Below are 17,554 nucleotides of genomic sequence, written 5' to 3' on the forward strand. Positions count from 1 at the left end.
TTTATATATTTTCAAACACTTAATTAAGATTTACGGCTCAAATTAAATATATATTTTGAAAATTACCTTACAAACAGTTAAAAAAACATTTTAAAAAATAATTACGAAAATTAAATAAAACATATAAAATTTTCATTTATTTGAACTCAACTCAACCTAAATAAATTCATAACCTAACCGAGATCGTACGAATTGGGTTGGATTAGGTTGGGTTGATCGAGTTTTTTAAAATTAATTTAATTTAGAAATTAAAAGTATTTAAAAGCTTAATTATTACACATCATGATGAGTTGTACAATCCTAAGTGGACTTCTCCACTAAGTCACTAACTAACTGACACATCACTTTATGATGAAGATGTCCCTTTAATGGTGCCTCCATTTCTCTTTTCACCACACTTCTCTTTGCACCCACTTCCACAAAATTTTAAATAAAATAAATAAATAAATAAATAAATAAATATACACCTAAGTTTTACATTTACATGAACTTATTAAATACTATTAATTTTTTACACCAAACTTTCAATTCTCAATAATATTTCAAATTGCAATAAATATACATTTTTTTATCTTCCAATAAAGTTTGGTTTAAAATTTTGTCAATATAAGTACATAAAAATAAATATAATACGTCTACCACCAAAATAATTAAATTCCATAATAAAATAATATTTTTTTATTAAATTTTGTAAAAAATTTAATTATTAATGAATTATATTTATTTTTTTTAATGTTTTATTTGTAGTCAACACATAAAATAATGATTTTTGTGAAATTTCAACTAGATAACATCACAACAATAAAGTTTTGGCATTTTTTTTTAAAAAAAATATTTTATATGATAAAATTTATTTCTATTGATAATAAATATATATTTCTACGATATGATTACTCGACAAAATCTAAATTATTAATTTTTTATTTATACGTATGGAAAATTTATTTTTGTTTAAAAATTTTAGTGGGTATCAATTATTTATTCTAAAATTATTGAAAACAAAAATAATAATAAGTTTAGTCATTTAACGTTATAAAAAGGGTCGAAGTTGATTCGACCTCTTACTTTGTCACTATAGTTACTCGAGAGTTGAAGTGTTAAAAAAATCTAATGACCTGAAAACTCGATCAATCCAACCTAATCAGTATTGTTTGGATTGAGTTCTGAACTTTATATGAGAACTGAATTTATTGTTAATTTTTAATTGGGGTAAGTCGAGTCTAAAAAATGTCCTAACTAGAACCAACCCGACCAACAAACACCCTCGACCGACCGAGAGGAATATTCTATGCTCAAATTTGTTGGGCCGGAGTTTTGGGCCATCAAAAGATTCTCGGCCCATATTGTAATGATTTATATAATGCGGCCCAATACAATTCAAGCCCATTATCTCACACAAAAGCCCAAAGCATAAGGCATCGCTCCGGTTTTGAATTTCTGTGCCACGCAAATAATTGAAATTAGTTTCCCGGTTCTCCGGTCACTGGCTTCCCTCGCTCCGGCCATTCGTCAGTAATTTCTTTCACTCTCCTGCAACGAATCCGATCGTTCTTCACTGCAGAGATAGCTTATCGTCCTCCAATCCGACGGAATACGGCGGAGATGGGCCCACCCAAAACCCTCCGCGGGATCTCACAGGAAGCCTTCGACGAGGTGGTACGAGAGAATGTTGAGGATCTAGGGATGGATCCGACTGAAGCTTTGCAGGATGCAATCGAAACATTAACTCTCCAAGGCGTTGATCTCTCAGGTGATTTGTGGTGTGGAGCTCCATTCGTAATCATTATCTTCATTTTCCGATTGTGGTTCTTTCTGTATGCAGGCATTGTGAGATGCGTTCCTGGAGAGGGTAGCGTGAATGATAATCCATTGGTACAGAGCTTGGAGAGGATGAAACAATTGGACGGTGATTCGAAGGATAGAATCAGTGATGAGTATCTTGACGAGATGGTGGATTTATTTGATAGGATATCGGAGCTGTGTGGATCGAATGAGGAATCTGGAAATGCGTCGATTGTATTAAGAAATGGGGGATTAGAATTGCTCTGTTCTCTTTGTTGTAAGATTCCAAGTGAATGCCGGCGTGCTGTTGCTTCCGCTTTGAAGACAATGGTGTTATTGCTTCAAGGTACTACGCTTAACCTATTACAACAAGCAACTGTGGGTAGTCATCCTATGATTTTGTTTGGATGTTCATATCTAATGCCTTCAATGTTGATATGTTTGCAGATTTACACAGTACAGAAATATTTCGTAACAGCAATGGACCCAAAATTGTAATGGATATTCTAAATAATGGCAAGGAAAATGTAGAGATTTTACATTGTGGCTTTTCTGTGGTTGCTGCGGCTGCAACTGCTAATGAGGTTCTTAAAGAAATATTCATGGAGATGAACATTGATGAGCTTATTTTGCAGACTCTGAGTACGCACAGAGGTGACTGTATTAGTAGCTTATATGATGCTATTCGGGTTCTGCTGACACCTGATGACAATCGTGTAGTTGCTTCTCAAGTACGTGATCTTATTCTTTTTCATTATCACCTATCGTATTGTTGGTGACTTGTGTGAGATCCCATGTCGGTTGGAGAGGGAAACAAAGCATTCATTAAGGGTGAAAATCTCTCCCTAGTAGACTGCCAAGACTGATGGTGATATGTAATGGGCCGAAGCGGATAATATTTGCTAGCGGTGGGCTTGGGCTCTTACAATGGTATAAGAGTCCGGTGTGCCAGTGATGGCGTTAGGCCTTAAGAAGGGTGGATTGTGAGATCTCATATCAGTTGGAGAGGGAAACAAAGCATTCCTTATAAGGGTGTGGAAACCTCTCCCTAGTAGAAGCGTTTTAAAAATCGTGAGGCTGATGTCGATATGTAACAAGCCAAAGCGGACTATATCTGCTAGCGGTGGATTTGGGCTGTTACAACTTAATTCCCCCCTCCAAAAAAAAAAAAAAAAAAAAAAAAAAAAAAAAAAAAAAAAAAATCCTTAAAACAAGTAATCGATCCTTTTACTGATGGCTTCTTACTTCTTGGGTGTCATGTTAAACTTCAGGTTTATGGTTATGCCAGAAGATTTGCCAAAATTGGAATTGCTAATGCTCTTGTTGACTCGCTACATGGAGGACTTAACTCGGCCGGTCTAGTTTCTGCTAGCATTGCTTTAAAGGCTGTTGCTGTTAATGTAAGCTTTCAAATTTTGTTGGAAAGTGAAAAGGGTATAACTTTTTATAGGAAAAAAAATCTTCTCACAGCACATACAAGAACATATGGTTAATATTATTAGACCTCCTGTTGAGTTCTCATTAGTTTAAATTGATTGGTAAAGTTCTCTCTTCATAGAAAATATAAAGGACGAGGATTTATTTTATTAGACCTTTTATAAATTTGTTCTCATTAATGTAAATTGACAAGACAAGATTATGCAGCTCGAATCATTTGGCTCACAGTCGCACACATCGTATATAAATTCTTATTGGTGATATATATGATAAAATTTGCCATGATTGTAGTAGCCATGGTGATAGTGAGTCTTCTTGATTATCACTATATTGTGATACTAACTAATATATAATATGTTTCTTTTTCTTTCTTTGACTAAAATCATATTATCAGAAGCTTCTTATGTGAAGCAAACATACTAAGATATCAAGCACGGGAGTCTGCTATTATGTGGGAGCTTTGTGGAGGGAGAAAAAATAGAACTTTTAGAGGGCATGAAAGATTTCGAGTGATATTTGGTCTCGTTTTAGATTCAATGTTTCTTGGTGGGCTGTTGTGTTGAAGCCTTTTTGTTATTTGTCAGGTCTTATTTTGCTTGATTGGAGGTTCTTCTTGTAGGTTGCCTCCTCTGCATATCTCTAGTCTCCGAGATATATTATCATAGATCAGAAAAGTGATATATTAGTTTTTCTAACAGTGTTCTGTTTTTTCCCTGTTCAATTTCTACTCACGAAATGCAGGATGAAATTTGTAAATCCATTGCTGAAAATGGTGGTATTGATGCAGTTCTGAGATGCATTGACGACAGTGGTGATCAAGGCAATAAAATGGTAGCTAAAGTTTGCTGTTCTTTGTTATCAAAGGTATGAAGTTAAAATCGTTTTGTGGGGTTGTTAGTTTTCAATTCATTGAATCCACTGGTAATGTTAAATTATTTAGTTCCAAGTCTGATCTTCTCAGCTTCACCGCTGCATATATAGCTCCTCAGATTCGACATTTTAACTGCTCCTTTGTGCTCTGCTACTAAAGTACGGTTCTCTAAAAAGAATTAAGGAATCGAAGTAGATTTAAGAGCAAGCGTTCTTGCCTTGTAATTTTTATTTAAAAAAAAAAAAAAAAAGGAAAGAGAAAAAGCAAGAAAGAGTGGATTTGAGATACCAGAACTGATCAAGCTTGTTTTAATCAGTTCATAGCTGCTTTTTGTGGTGAGCACGATTTAATCTGCTATCTTCTGTTGCTGGTATTGTCAATCTTCTCCTGAGATCTACAAAGCATGCAGGGTTATCGTTGCATTTTTAATTTTCTATGTTGATTTTCGTCTCATTGCTTTTATTTAATTAGTTGGCAGGAAGTGACGCTAATAAGAGCGCTATTATTGAAAAGAAAGGATTGGATAAACTAATCAAGCTTTCATCCAGATTTAGTGATGATCCATCTGTTCTGCAAGAGGTAAAGAAGGAAAATTTTCTGTTCTTTTTAATTATGCTACTTTGGATATAGCCTCTTTGACATTGCAATCACATCACATCCCATGAAGATTTTAGTTTCGTTTTTGGATCCTCATTTTAGCTGTATCACTATCGATGTTTATGATTAGGGGACATGTCTATAATAAATTTTTAAACATAACATATAAATTTATTGCTTGAACCCTCATTTTCGTCTTCTCAATGAATCCTCTAATGGATATTATAAAAGTATGGTTTAAAGCTAACATGATTAAGGTTTATATCTTTGACCAAAAAGGTAAGTGGATTGAATCTCCAATCTATATGACTCAACAAAACGTGCAGTTTTAAAATGATTTTTATTTTATGAAAACTTTGGTACTTGTCTGTCGAACACTAAGATTGTGGATATCGTCAATAGAACGTCGTGAATATCTATGTATTTCTATTCGATACTCATCTTCATTTTGTTAACGTGGACTTATTTATTTCTGATGCAAACTTAATCTACAGTATCTTTGGGGTTTATTTTTACTGCCATTTTACTGATGTATGTAAGTCACTACTCATATAATTCTGATACGTTATCCACGATATGATATCTGTTGCAGTCAAAGAGAGTCGTCTTGCTTATGTGCTTGCTTATTGAATTGAATGTGAAACTCTTTAACATTTGGTATAGGTAATGTCGATCATATCAGTGCTTACTTTGAGATCTCCAGAAAATGCAACACGTGCAATTGAAGCTGGAGCTGGAGATCTTGCCATTCAAGCTATGCAGAAGTTCCCTTCAGCTCAACAAATGCAAAGGAACTCCTGTCACATGATACGAAATCTTGTCGTCAGGAACCCCGAAAACAGGTGCCCTCTCAAGCTATTCTCCATTGATGTTACCAAGCATTATATGTCTAAAATAAAACTATTCTCCATTGATGTTAGCAAGCATTTACTTATCAAGCACATTCTATATTATACAGAGCTCTTTTGCTCAAAAACGGAATCGAGAAATACATTCGAAAAGCGAAGCAAAACCATGAAAGCTGCAAGGATGCTGCAAGTGATGCATTAAGGGACTTGGGGCTTGACAATTATCTGTAGCCCTTGAGAGCTTGGATTGGTTGATATGCCTTCACTTGTTTGTAAGTTCATAATCTTTGGTGCAACTTTGCATTCCTCTTTCTTGTGTTCCCTTGGCTTCAAATTTTAGTGTGAGTTAGGATGGGGAGAGAGAGATATCTCAACACCCAAATATCTGCCAGAAAGAACAAAGTCAATATTTTCATTGGTCGAAATTAGGTTGGCTGATGAGTGTAGAAATCCTGTAGTTACAAGAACCCTACATGTGACAAATACTTGCAAGTTTGTCTTGTTTTTTTAGATGTTTTTGTCAGCGTGCGTGAAGGAACTTCTGTCGAAATATGTGCATTATTCTTTCTACCCGTTTTAGTTGATTTGCACTCTTGAATCTGTTAACACTTTGTTCCAAAAATACTCTTGAACTTTCGAAGTGAACTTTTTTTGTAACTAAAAACACTTTCAAGCTAAACGAGATAATCTATGGAGTGTTGATAGATGGATTTAGTCCATACATTAATGGTAAGAATATAATATTATAAACAAACGAAGTGGAAATATTAAAAAATAAATCTTATATTTTAGCTAAGAAATATGTAAGGTAAATATTTTGAATAAAAATAAATTTACACTGTTCCACAATTTGTTTCGACACCGAACATGGCGGGCTCTGGCTCTGGCTCCGTGCACCTGCTGACACCTTTCGAAGCACTTCCGAGTGTACCAATATGCTCCCTACTCTCACAACATGAGCCTTTGCTATAAAATCCCCCAACTCCCTAAAAAAAGGGGGGAAAAGAGTCTACTTTCCTACCTTTCACTTATACAGAAAGTGTTCTCAGAGGCAGAGCTAAGAAAGTAAGGAGATTAAAGAAGAGTAAGCTGCAGCTTTGGTCTATTTGGATGGGGCTCCACAACCTCCATGTGAATTCTCACCGCCTGTAGAATGTTGTATGCGAGGCTTCCATCCAACTTCTTGATCTTCTGTTCTTGCTCATCCACAAACCATTCTCCACTTTGCTTCTCGCCTTTGCCCGACAAGTATACCGGTCCTTCGATACCGAACCTGACAGAGAATATACAAACATTCGTCATCATTGACGTGGTTCACAGACAAAGTCACTGATATAGAAACGTGTTCTATCCACAGTGAACACTGTTTCATTTTATATATGATAAAGTTTAGATCAACGTTCGAATACATCACTAATTGTGAGATCCCACATCGGTTGGGAGAGAGCGAAACATTCTTTATAAGGGTGTGGAAACCTCTCCCTAGCAAACACGTTTTGAAAACGGGAAGCCCAAAGAGAACAATATCTACTAGTGATGGGGCTAGTGATGGGCTTGGGCTTGGGCTGTTACAAATCATATCAAACCCAGACACCGAGGACGCTGGGCCCCGAAGAGGGGTGGATTGTGAGATCCCACATTGGTTGGGAAAGAGAACAAAGCATTTTTTATAAGGGTGTGAAAACCTCTCATTAGCAGACACGTTTTAAAAACCTTGAGGGAAAGCTCAAATAGGACAATATTTGCTAATGGTGAGCTTGGACTATTACACTAATTCCCTAGGATTCGACCATCCAACTTAACCTTAACAACATTTGAACTCATCCTACACAGTTCATATCAATCAAAGTAAAAGGTGGTGTCAAAGAAAACCATAGGTTTGAGGGAAACATACTTGGGAACGAATACTATAAACCCATTTGATCTTATCTTCACTATTCTGGCCTCCGTGTCCGTCGGCCTACATCGGAAAGAGACGACATTTCTTTAGGTCAGACGAGAACGAAAAAAGTAAACGTGAATATTTTAGCTATACACGAGAGTGATGAACATGCTAAAGAACGCATACCGTTTTTTGAAGTAAATTAGAGTATGAAGCTCCACGGAAGCTCGGCCAGCCATTTGGGCGTTTCTATGTCGATAATTTAGATCTGAAAACAATTTACAAGAGTCAGCAAACATATGTCATATTTCTTTTAGTCCATGTCATAACAAATAACTAAGGTGCAGTGAGTATTTTCATACTATCAGCGATCGTCGTGAGTTTTGGTCGGTCAAGGAATAGTGTCGGAAGTTTGAAGATTCCCAACGATGCAGCGAGCAATCTGTGAACAATGACATCTGCAATACAAAGATGGTTAAGGACCCAAAATAATAGACTAATGTCACCAAACAGACAAAACGAGGCAAGCCCGAACCTGCGTAACGACGAATAGGCGACGTGAAGTGGGTATATAGAGGTGCTGCAAGCCCATAATGTTGATATTCTGGAGGGCTGAGGTCTCCGCTATAGAAGTAAACTGCCTTCACTTGTACAAAAATAAGCTTTCAGAAATGTCCATAAGCAATTAAATTAGTCAAAGTTCCAAATTTATGTGACATTACCTGTGTCATACATCTAGTGGCTAGTATTCTGATGAGCTTATTGAAGTAGGGATCATCACCCTGATATCATATATGAATTTGTTCCAGTTAAACGAAGAACAGACTACAAAATGTTTATATCAATAAGAGATTTGAATAACTTTGACAAAGCTGCTAGTCGGGCAACGAACTGAAGACAAAATTTAAAATTACATCCTACTCGATGAAGTATACTATACCAATGCACGATCGAGTGAATCAGCCAGAGCTTTGGATGATGAGACATCCAAGTCAAGACCAACAGCTACAGCGGTGCGAATCAAAGGTTCCAGCATCTCTTTAGTCGGTGTAGGATGGCGCCTGCGAATAAAAAGAAAGAGAAGAAAGCAATAGCTTATTATAACAATCTCATTCAACCATTGCCCAAAAAATTAGATAAAAGAAGAAACAAGGCATCTTAAGAGAAATTGTAATAGCCCAAGTCCACCGCTAGCGGATATTGTCCTATTTGGACTTTCCTTTTCGAGCTTCCCCTCAAGGTTTTTAAAACGTGTCTGCTAGGGAGATGTTTCCACACCCTTATAAAGAATGCTTTGTTTCCCTCTCCATCCGATGTGAGATCTCCCCATCCACCCCCCTTCGGGGCCCAACTTCATTCCCCTCTCCAACCAACGTGGGATCTCACAATCCACCCCCATTCGAGACCTAGCTTCGTTCCCCTCTCCAACCAATATAGGATCTCACAATCCACCCCCCTTCGGCGCCCAACGTCCTTGCTGGTACTCGTTTCTCTTTCCAATCAATGTGAGATCTCACATCAACAAGGAATAAGCCATTTTGGGATATAGATCAGAAATCGCAGCTGATAAAAATGGATGTTTAAGCTTTTGATGTTTAGAAATTAAAAAAAAAAAAGAAGTTATTTGATAACTAATGGCAGGAAAGCAGTAAACCCCAACAACCAAGAATAAAAAACGTTCCTCTTCAACGGGTGTCGAGCAAACAGCAAGCCAGATTAGGCTTGCTTTTAACATGCTAACTGTAAAAAAGGGTGTGGAGTATACAACTTGTCGATGTTTATAGTACAAAACTCCGCTCCAACCATTACACACCACTCCACAACCACAAGTTCGCACCCTCCCCAAAAATAAAAAGGTAAATGCACTGGCAGAGACATAATAAGATGCACCCTGGATTCATGCAATCAAATGCTTATGTGACATCGCTTTACCTTAATAATGAACACAGAGGAAAATGCTTAAGAATTTTTTCTGCTACTGAAACGTTTGCCGCAAGCATAAACTCCTCGACCATTTGGTTAGCTTCTCGAATTTGATACATGCCTGGAAGAATACATCATTTGACAGGGGCAATGAAAAAGTTAATGAATTTCCTTTTAAATAAAAACAAAAGGGAACGGGCCAGGGGGAGGGGGGTGTCGTGGTAACAAAAATAAATATTTTCATGCTCAAGGACTCGAAAAACTATCTATGAATGAAATTTGACATCCAAACATACCAATATCAAGAGGGTCGTGTGTCTCGGTGTCAATTTGAAATTTGACTTCAGCAGAAGCAAGAGTCAAAGCTCCTCTCTCGATTCGTCTCAACCTCATTTTCTGCAGGTTGACCGAGTTGTGGGAGGTAAGACTACATGTCAGACCGAGATGATTATTTATGGAACAAAAGCAAATAAAGAATGCTTACCTTTGCTAATGTGTTCATATTTCTCAAATCTCTAGTTATTGGATCCATCAATCGACTGCAAGTAAAGTAATTAAGCTTTGTAAGAATCAAATCTTAAGGTTTGAATGAACCCCAAAAAAAATCTGAAAATAAGCAAAGCACAGTGATGAAATAACTCTTAAAAGAGGATTGGCAAACACGTTTAAGCTTTGATTTGACAAATATGCATATAACAAAGAAAAGGTTGAAGATAATTCACAAAGGCTGCAACGTAGAGATTCAACAATTCTGTCATATCACCACAATGAATGACAGAGAGAGAGAGGGAGACCCCAAAGGAAACGCTAACATAATTAAGAACACTTGAAAAGGGGAGAAGGGCACGGCTAAGCTCTTCTGCATCACGAATACATAATGTAACATCCCAAGCCCACCGCTAGCAGATATTGTCCTCTTTGGACTTTCCCTTTCGAGCTTCTTCTTAAAGTTTTTAAAATGCGTCTGCTAGGGAGAGGTTTCCACACCCTTATAAAGAATGCTTCGTTCCCCTCCCCAACCGATGTGGGATCTCACAATCCACCCCCCCCCCCCCCCCCAATCCCGACTTGGGCTGTTACACATAAATTGAAATCCTTCCCAAATATCATGAATTCGCCACACTCGATATACACGAGAAGTTAAGATGCTATTTCAAAGCTACTTTGACGTACTTTCTATTTTTGAGAACAATACATAAATAAAATATACTTTGGTAAACAACTTTTATAACATATTTCCGTAACTACTTTTAAAACAATTGAACTTTTTTTTCCTTAAAAAGTGATGAGAGCATGAATAGTTATTTTCAATTGCATAATAAACTTTACTTTCACATTCATCCCAAAACAACTCCTAAATATAATTTTGAAAACAAAAGCAGAAACCAGGAACCTATTTTCAGAACAGCCCTCAATCACCATAAATATTGAAGAAGACATTGTTACAACCACCAATAAACTTCAAATAGTTATAACTGACATGAAATTACCTGTCATCCATCCTCGCTTGAGCTTCAACATATGATAATGCGGCACTCGATTTAATGATGCTTTTTGTGTAGCTAGTAGAAACAATATCTGCTTCAGGTGTCATTTCCTGAACATCAGAGGCAAGTGAAAATATATGCACGAATTAGGGGGGACGAGGGGAGTACTAGAGTCTAAACATATTAAAAAATGAGTAAATTTCCCGACAAAGCGTAGATTCTAATATAGCCTAATTGATTATTAAACCACAGAAAAATCAAACAAATAATAAAAGAAAAGGATAACAGAAGTCAAGGGTTTCATAAATTTGCAGAAATTTAACAACAATAAATTTTTTTCATGAAGATCTTTTACAACTGCAGAATAAAGATAGGATAGTCTTTAGATGAGGATGGTTAATCACAACAAAAAGAATAATGAACCACATACCCAAATTACTGAAAATGCCAGTCTTTCCACATCCGCTCGAAGAGAACATACATCTGTAGATTAAGATTTTTCATCACGTTGAGATAAAGTGTTCGAGAATAAAACCTATGAAACAGTTCCTCGTGACTAATGCGTCATAATAGTAAATGTGGACCTTCTGTTAATGGTTTTGGAAGCATATCTATCCTCCGCTCGACGAGGTAGACTGATGTGCCCCTTTGTGCAGCCTCGTCATCCAATGGAGTGCCCGGGTGAACGAAGTTTGTTACATCAGCAATATCTAATTGAATGTTGTTAAGGTGCAATTTTTTTTTTAAAGAAACTGAACTTTTATTGAGCAAAATGAATGAATGTACAAGGGCATACAAAAAAAAAACTAGCCCCACAAATGGAGTCCAAATACGCATATAATTACAATACGAGCAAAAGACGAGCTGCCACTTCCATCATCTCTCTATCTGATAATGGGAAGCAGAAACCCAAAGAAAACGAAGCAGAAGAATCAAGGAAGACATGATAGAGGCCACCAAGTGCACCCTCTTATCCGAAAGATGGTGTAGGCACGAAATGAGGCATAAAGGGATTTATCTCCCACCCAAAATAGATCTTTGAGCCTTCTTTAATGGAACATTTCACAAATTGAGAAAAAAAGGAGGATCCTAAAGAAAGAACAATCTAAAAGTTTTCACTAGAGCCCTTAGGCCCACACCCTAAAACCCACTCAAAAGTGTACGGCCTACACCTATTTACAATGACCCTATGCCACAAAGCATTAGGCTCCATGAAGAACCACCACAACTATTTCCCAACAAGGCCTCATTATGTAGTATTAGGTTATCAATGCCTAAAACTCCAAGTTTCAAAGGCTTTGAGACCACCTCCCTCCTAGCCAAATGTGATCTTCCCCCTTCCACGACTTCCCATAAAAAAACTTAGGAATCACGGACCTCCACAGTGGTATGATATTGTCCACTTTGAGCATAAGCTCTCGTGGCTTTGCTTTTGGTTTCCCCAAAAGGCCTCATGCCAATGAAGATGGTATTTCTTACTTATAAACCCATGATCAACCCGTTAATTAGCCAACGTGGGACTCCTTCCCAACAATCCTCAACAATCCTCCTCTCGAACAAAGTACACCATAGAGTCTCCCTTGAGGCCTATGGAGCCCTCGATTCTTATCCATAATAGGGATGAATAAATGAAATGATCCAAAGGGATTCAACTAGCTATTTAAAATCCTTTGGAACCATAGAAGTGTTTTACAAATCCACATAAGACTCTTGAGTAACATAAACATCTAATGCATAGAGAAAATCAAAAGATTGAGGATACGGACTCCAACTTCGAAATTCCCATTTGGAAGAGCTGTACAGTGAAGGGCATCATCGATATCTTTGCAACCTGGACAAACCGAAAGCCCATTGGCTCCAATTAGTTTTTGACAGAACTGACATGACTACACCATAGAGGAATAACAACAGATAAGAAAATGGAAAAAGCAGGGGATATAGAGTTAAAAAAACGTTCGACTACCTGGAGGGTCTACACTAAAAACATTTAGATGCCGCAAATCCTGTCGAATGGGGTTTGCTACATCAGCAGGAGACACTGACCATGGTAATGGTGGCAAACATGCCAAAACTTGTGAAGAAAATGGCCTGGAGTTGATATCATTTTCAATTAAGACCACCTGAAGTATTCAAACAAATAATTTATTAGTACATGAAAATATTCAGCAATCTGAAACTTAAATCCCACCCCCATAGACCTTAGCAATTCAGAAAAGTGTTTCTTATTGATATAACAATTGTGTGTACCTCACTTTCGGTATCTCGATCTCCTATTTCTCCTATAGATCGTACATAATGGCCAGAAGGATATCTAGATAGACGGTCCCAAGAATCAACTGCTACGATGATTCTCTTGTCCAAAAGATTCTCAAGCTGACGGGTTTGGATTCTAATTTTAGGAATCCGGCGATCTTTGGAAACAAATAGAGCATAGGCAACACCACCACTTCCGGCAGGCATAGGCATTGGATCCAAAGAACCACAATAACTGCATTAAAATTCAACAACATCAGATAAACAACTCCATGGCAATACGAAATCTGTGCAACAATCTTGGAGAAGTAACGAAACAAAATTGTAATGAAGAAAACATATGATTTATGAAATCGCACGCTATATTTTCCCCAACATTATCTACACATACAAAAATAAATATATGTACATATGCACCTAGGGCATATCTAAGTATTTATTAGAAGAACAAAAAGTATATATAAATGTGTACAGCAAATGTCCTTAAAACAGCAGATCTAGCGAACTACCAAGATAACTTACGAATGCCAGTTACGCTTTATGATACCAATGACACGTCCAGCTGGTCGTGGTGAACTAGAAGTAGAATCTCCATTAGAGCCCACTACCGATGTAGTTCTTGGGGCATCATCAGCGCTACCAGGAACAAGATGAACACCTTCTTCCTCATCATCATCTGCAATAATAGAATCAGAAAGTATGCATCATAGTGGGATTGCATATGTGCATGTGTGAGAGAGAGAAGTTCAATCCCCAATAGAAACTTGAATTGGAAATACAACCACCAATACCGAATATAAACTTTGGAAATATGAATCAAGTCACCATAGGAAATACGAATCAAGTCATCATAGAATTGAACTTCTTACAATTAGTGAGAATATGACTCCAATCCTAACCCGTAGGCCTTATCCGTTATCATTTAAATAAAATATTCATGGGGATAAAAATTATAGCACCTTCATCAGCTATAGTCAAAGACTTCTCTTCATGCCACTGATCTCGAGACAGAAGTTCAACTGCTACAACATCACCATCAAAAGCCCGGTTCATGTTGGTACGCCCATAAATAATTATTTCGTCACCAATACTCTCACTTCCCACATATGCTTCAAATGGATTGTATCGATTAACACGGAGCTTCCCTTGATGATATATACCACGATGTAAACCAGAAGTAATTTCTGACATGGGTTTATGCTGAAGAGAAAGAAGAGCAGGATATGTTATAGACCAGAAACCTTACAAGACGGCCGTATCTTACCAGAAAAAAATGAAGTCTAGCATAACTCATGTAATACCTCAAAGTAGAGAACCTTCCTCTTCGACGGCCTCATATCTTCAACTTCCTCCATATTTGTATCTTCATTTGCACTTTGCACTAACAGGTCAAGTAAATGAGTTTGACCCAAAGATCTAACATATGATTCAACTGTAAAGAAGATACAAATTAACCAAGTTAGATAAGTATATGAAAAAGAAAGCACTCGATATAGTACTGTAGTAGACACAGAGATTTGAAGCAATGCCAAAAGTAAATACACATCTAACGTACTTGTCTCCGCACAAATTCCCTCTTCAACAGCCTTTCTCCTATTCTCTCTGTCATTGGTTATGAGTAGAACACGAGTAGCACCGCCAATATGATTCTGATACCACTGAGCAGCCACTCGTATTGCTGACTCGCGAGGTTAGAGATAACAGTCAACATCATTTAAGCAAGCATTTTTTACAGTAATTAGCTTATAAAAAAATTATGAAAACAAAAATACAGAATATCTAGGCAGTTACTGTAAATATTGAATCAGAATGCGAGTATGAACGGATATATGAGAATGCGTATGAAATATAATTATTGTATATGTTGAACAGAGTATGGATGAAAATATATGCAGTCCAGAGTCAGTAAGCGAAGATTAAAGCATCATATCGTGTAATTTCAAGAGAATACCTCTATCATTTCGATCATTTTTACTTTCTCCACTCATCTCCTTAACATATGTATCCCTGCAAAAACAATGTCACCAAAGGAAGCTCAAAATTCAAGACGCCATTAAAATGCACGTTTTTCCATTTAGATCTTGATGCTTCGTGCCATGTGATGTTGCAAAAATGTTATAGGGAAACACAGCGCATTAGAGTTGGAGGTTCATTTTCTGTCAAAAACCTTTGCATCGCACTTCATTCAACCGTTACAACAACCAGCCTCCGCCCTAGAAAAGCTCTTCTAAGTTGGCATTAGTTTTTTTCCTTCAATTTTTATGCATGAAATCACCAGCTTTACGTAGAAGTTCAAACCAAAGGCACCAACACTCAACTGCTTAATTGGCCGAGTTTCCGTTTAGAAGTACGTAGTAGCAAATGAGTTAGAAGTAAATATCAAGATCCCAAATTTCCATGTAGTTCAAAAACAAAATAAACGAGTATAGATTTTGAATCTCCAACCCAAGTGTGAGTCTATCCTATTGTTAATTTCGACAGTACAATACCATTCAGCGACGACCCTGAAAGCCAATATTAATGAAAGGGTAATAGAAAACATACTTATGGTGCTCATTAGAGAAGACAAAGAATCTCCGCAGAGGATTGCTGCAGATAGCTCTAACTCTATTGTAAACAGACAAGTTCTTGTTCTTAACCTCGTCCAGCACAATCGATAGCATGACCACGTCATCAATAGCAGGATTCTCAAGCAAATCAATCTGTAAAAACGCTTCAATTCATAAAAACACTACAAGTTGAAAGCTTAACGTTAACAACAGAACCGCCCCAAAATTACCTGATTAAGAACAACATTAGTATCAAGAACTAGAATGGGGGCTGTAGAGGCACTCAAACGAGCTACAGAAGAATCACATTTTTTGCAAATTGAAGTCCCACAATATATATCATCTCGAAGATAGTGTTCTCTCACTTGCTGCCATGAATAACAGAAACCCAGAAAAATAGTAAGATATAGACTATGAAGAGTACCGATTAAAGGAAGGAAACTAGTAATAAGGCCAAAGATTAGTGATACACCGACCTTCATCACTTTCCCAGACTTCGTCTTTTTAACAAACGACTTGTTATGCAACATGTCTTCTGGTATTATTCCACTAAAAGCAAAACCCACCACACAAATTGGCAAATTGCGGCAGAAGAGATATGAAAATCAAGCTAATGTTTAAAGATCAATGAACCCATCACATAGAAAATCAATTGAAATTGCCAGAGATTTTGAAAACGATAATGAACCCTTTGTTAGAAATCATTGGATGCAAAAGAAACGAAAAATCTTCAACATTCAAGCAAAGACATTCGATCAAACTCAAACTCAAGGTTAGTTTTCTAGATTATGAAACAAAGAATCGAAACCTTTAAATCTGCAAAAATAAGCGGCGGCGGCGGCAGAGACAGGGAGAGTGTGAGAGGGAGCGGACGGCGGCGAATTCGTCGGAAGGCTAAGAATCCTGATGAAACCACTGCTTTCGGAGTTGAATTACGAGAAGCGCTTAATTTTGGAAAGTGGGGTTTAATCCAAAAACAAGGGTTTTGGGGAATTTTTTTCGTTTCGATTGGGATTAAACTTTTGGGTAATTGGGCTTCAAAGATCAAGTGACAATACTCTCAACTTACCAAAATAACCTATTAAAAATTGTAACTTTCTTTGAGAAAATACAAATTTTTATCGCTAATTCAAAAAATTATCCATGATCATAAAAATAAATTTATATTATCGAAGCTATAATTGAACATCGAGCCTATAATTTGAGGATTCTATTGACGTGGTTAAGTTTAGGGCATGACTCTAATACCATGTTAGATGAACATGACTCCACAGTACTATAATATAAGCTCTCGTGGATGTGCTTTAAGCTTCTTCAAAAGGCCTCATACTAATGGAGACTTTCATCCAACCATCGAAATATAGGCTTAATTGCTAAAACTTTTGAAGATGCTTACAAAGAAGTTCGAATGGGTGTTGAATTCGGTTTATCGTGCGCTGGAATCAAGCATGAGAATATTTTGATCATTTCTTTCTCGTTATCAGTTTTCATATATCACAGCGATAATCTTCCCAAATAATTTTACATGGGTTATGAAATTGCACTTCCGAGACACATCTTTGCTTATCTTTTGAACTTTGTTGTAATGGAGGGTATTTTGGTCATTTCCACATATCATAGAAATTCGAGAAAAATTATCAATTAACTCAAATTTATTTATTTATTTTTGTCTAAAATTAAACACATACAAAATATGATCTAAATAGACCTTACATTTACGCTAAAATTACACCATTCATCTAAGTTTAAGAAAAGAAATTAGAAGGTGAGATGTTCTAAGACAACACTCCAAAATGAGAAGGGACACCGAAAATAAACAGAAAATTTTACAAAAATAAGAACTGAAATAGGTGGCTGGAACGAGAATGGGAAGACTTCCTTGTTCCTGTACCACTCCGTCTCGTAGACATCTCTAATAAAAAATA

The 17,554-nt window shown here is 36.8% G+C and overlaps 2 protein-coding genes across 4 annotated transcripts; one reads left to right on the forward strand and one right to left on the reverse strand.

Moving 5' to 3' along the window:
• The first annotated feature begins 1,433 nt into the window (after nucleotides 1-1,433).
• Nucleotides 1,434-6,045, forward strand: LOC111776343 (ARM repeat superfamily protein). Its single transcript, XM_023655773.2, has 8 exons — nucleotides 1,434-1,750; nucleotides 1,823-2,128; nucleotides 2,230-2,513; nucleotides 3,054-3,182; nucleotides 3,961-4,083; nucleotides 4,562-4,669; nucleotides 5,351-5,529; nucleotides 5,646-6,045. Exons 1-8 carry the CDS (start codon nucleotides 1,603-1,605, stop codon nucleotides 5,764-5,766), a joined length of 1,398 nt encoding a protein of 465 aa, XP_023511541.2. The 5' UTR covers nucleotides 1,434-1,602; the 3' UTR covers nucleotides 5,767-6,045.
• A 255-nt stretch (nucleotides 6,046-6,300) lies between these two features.
• LOC111811598 (exosome complex exonuclease RRP44 homolog A) lies at nucleotides 6,301-16,643 on the reverse strand. 3 transcript variants are annotated; one of them, XM_023698527.2, is made up of 25 exons: nucleotides 16,438-16,640; nucleotides 16,106-16,178; nucleotides 15,860-15,997; nucleotides 15,625-15,782; nucleotides 15,032-15,087; nucleotides 14,636-14,758; nucleotides 14,382-14,512; nucleotides 14,040-14,280; nucleotides 13,603-13,756; nucleotides 13,075-13,315; nucleotides 12,791-12,947; nucleotides 12,590-12,658; nucleotides 11,412-11,537; nucleotides 11,258-11,310; nucleotides 10,831-10,937; nucleotides 9,825-9,879; nucleotides 9,637-9,736; nucleotides 9,350-9,461; nucleotides 8,358-8,478; nucleotides 8,140-8,199; nucleotides 7,953-8,058; nucleotides 7,780-7,875; nucleotides 7,604-7,685; nucleotides 7,430-7,495; nucleotides 6,301-6,808 (listed from the first exon to the last, which is right to left on the reverse strand). In XM_023698527.2, exons 2-25 carry the CDS (start codon nucleotides 16,157-16,159, stop codon nucleotides 6,610-6,612), a joined length of 2,805 nt encoding a protein of 934 aa, XP_023554295.2. In that variant the 5' UTR covers nucleotides 16,160-16,178; nucleotides 16,438-16,640; the 3' UTR covers nucleotides 6,301-6,609. The 3 variants fall into 3 exon arrangements, with proteins under 3 accessions (XP_023554295.2, XP_086974341.1, XP_086974342.1); XM_087118215.1 differs by having other exon boundaries at nucleotides 14,382-14,758; nucleotides 16,438-16,643; XM_087118216.1 differs by having other exon boundaries at nucleotides 14,382-14,758; nucleotides 16,106-16,239; nucleotides 16,438-16,643.
• Between the last annotated feature and the right edge of the window lie 911 nt (nucleotides 16,644-17,554).

The sequence above is a fragment of the Cucurbita pepo genome, chromosome 15, assembly GCF_057944985.1.
Source record: "Cucurbita pepo subsp. pepo isolate OVF chromosome 15, ASM5794498v1, whole genome shotgun sequence".
Classification (NCBI taxonomy): domain Eukaryota; kingdom Viridiplantae; phylum Streptophyta; class Magnoliopsida; order Cucurbitales; family Cucurbitaceae; genus Cucurbita; species Cucurbita pepo.

What these genes read in the sequence shown, in the direction of transcription:
- LOC111776343 (XM_023655773.2), top strand. Translation starts at nt 1,603, where the DNA reads ATGGGCCCACCCAAAACCCTCCGCGGGATCTCACAGGAAGCCTTCGAC. An exon ending in ATCGTGTAGTTGCTTCTCAA is followed by an intron (nt 2,514 to 3,053) that starts GTACGTGATCTT and finishes GTTAAACTTCAG; the next exon opens with GTTTATGGTTATGCCAGAAG. An exon ending in TAAAGGCTGTTGCTGTTAAT is followed by an intron (nt 3,183 to 3,960) that starts GTAAGCTTTCAA and finishes CACGAAATGCAG; the next exon opens with GATGAAATTTGTAAATCCAT.
- LOC111811598 (XM_087118215.1), bottom strand. Translation starts at nt 16,159, where the DNA reads ATGTTGCATAACAAGTCGTTTGTTAAAAAGACGAAGTCTGGGAAAGTG. An exon ending in CAAGCGAGGATGGATGACAG is followed by an intron (nt 9,880 to 10,830) that starts GTAATTTCATGT and finishes CTTTACTTGCAG; the next exon opens with TCGATTGATGGATCCAATAA. An exon ending in TTTATAGTATTCGTTCCCAA is followed by an intron (nt 6,809 to 7,429) that starts GTATGTTTCCCT and finishes ATTCTCTGTCAG; the next exon opens with GTTCGGTATCGAAGGACCGG.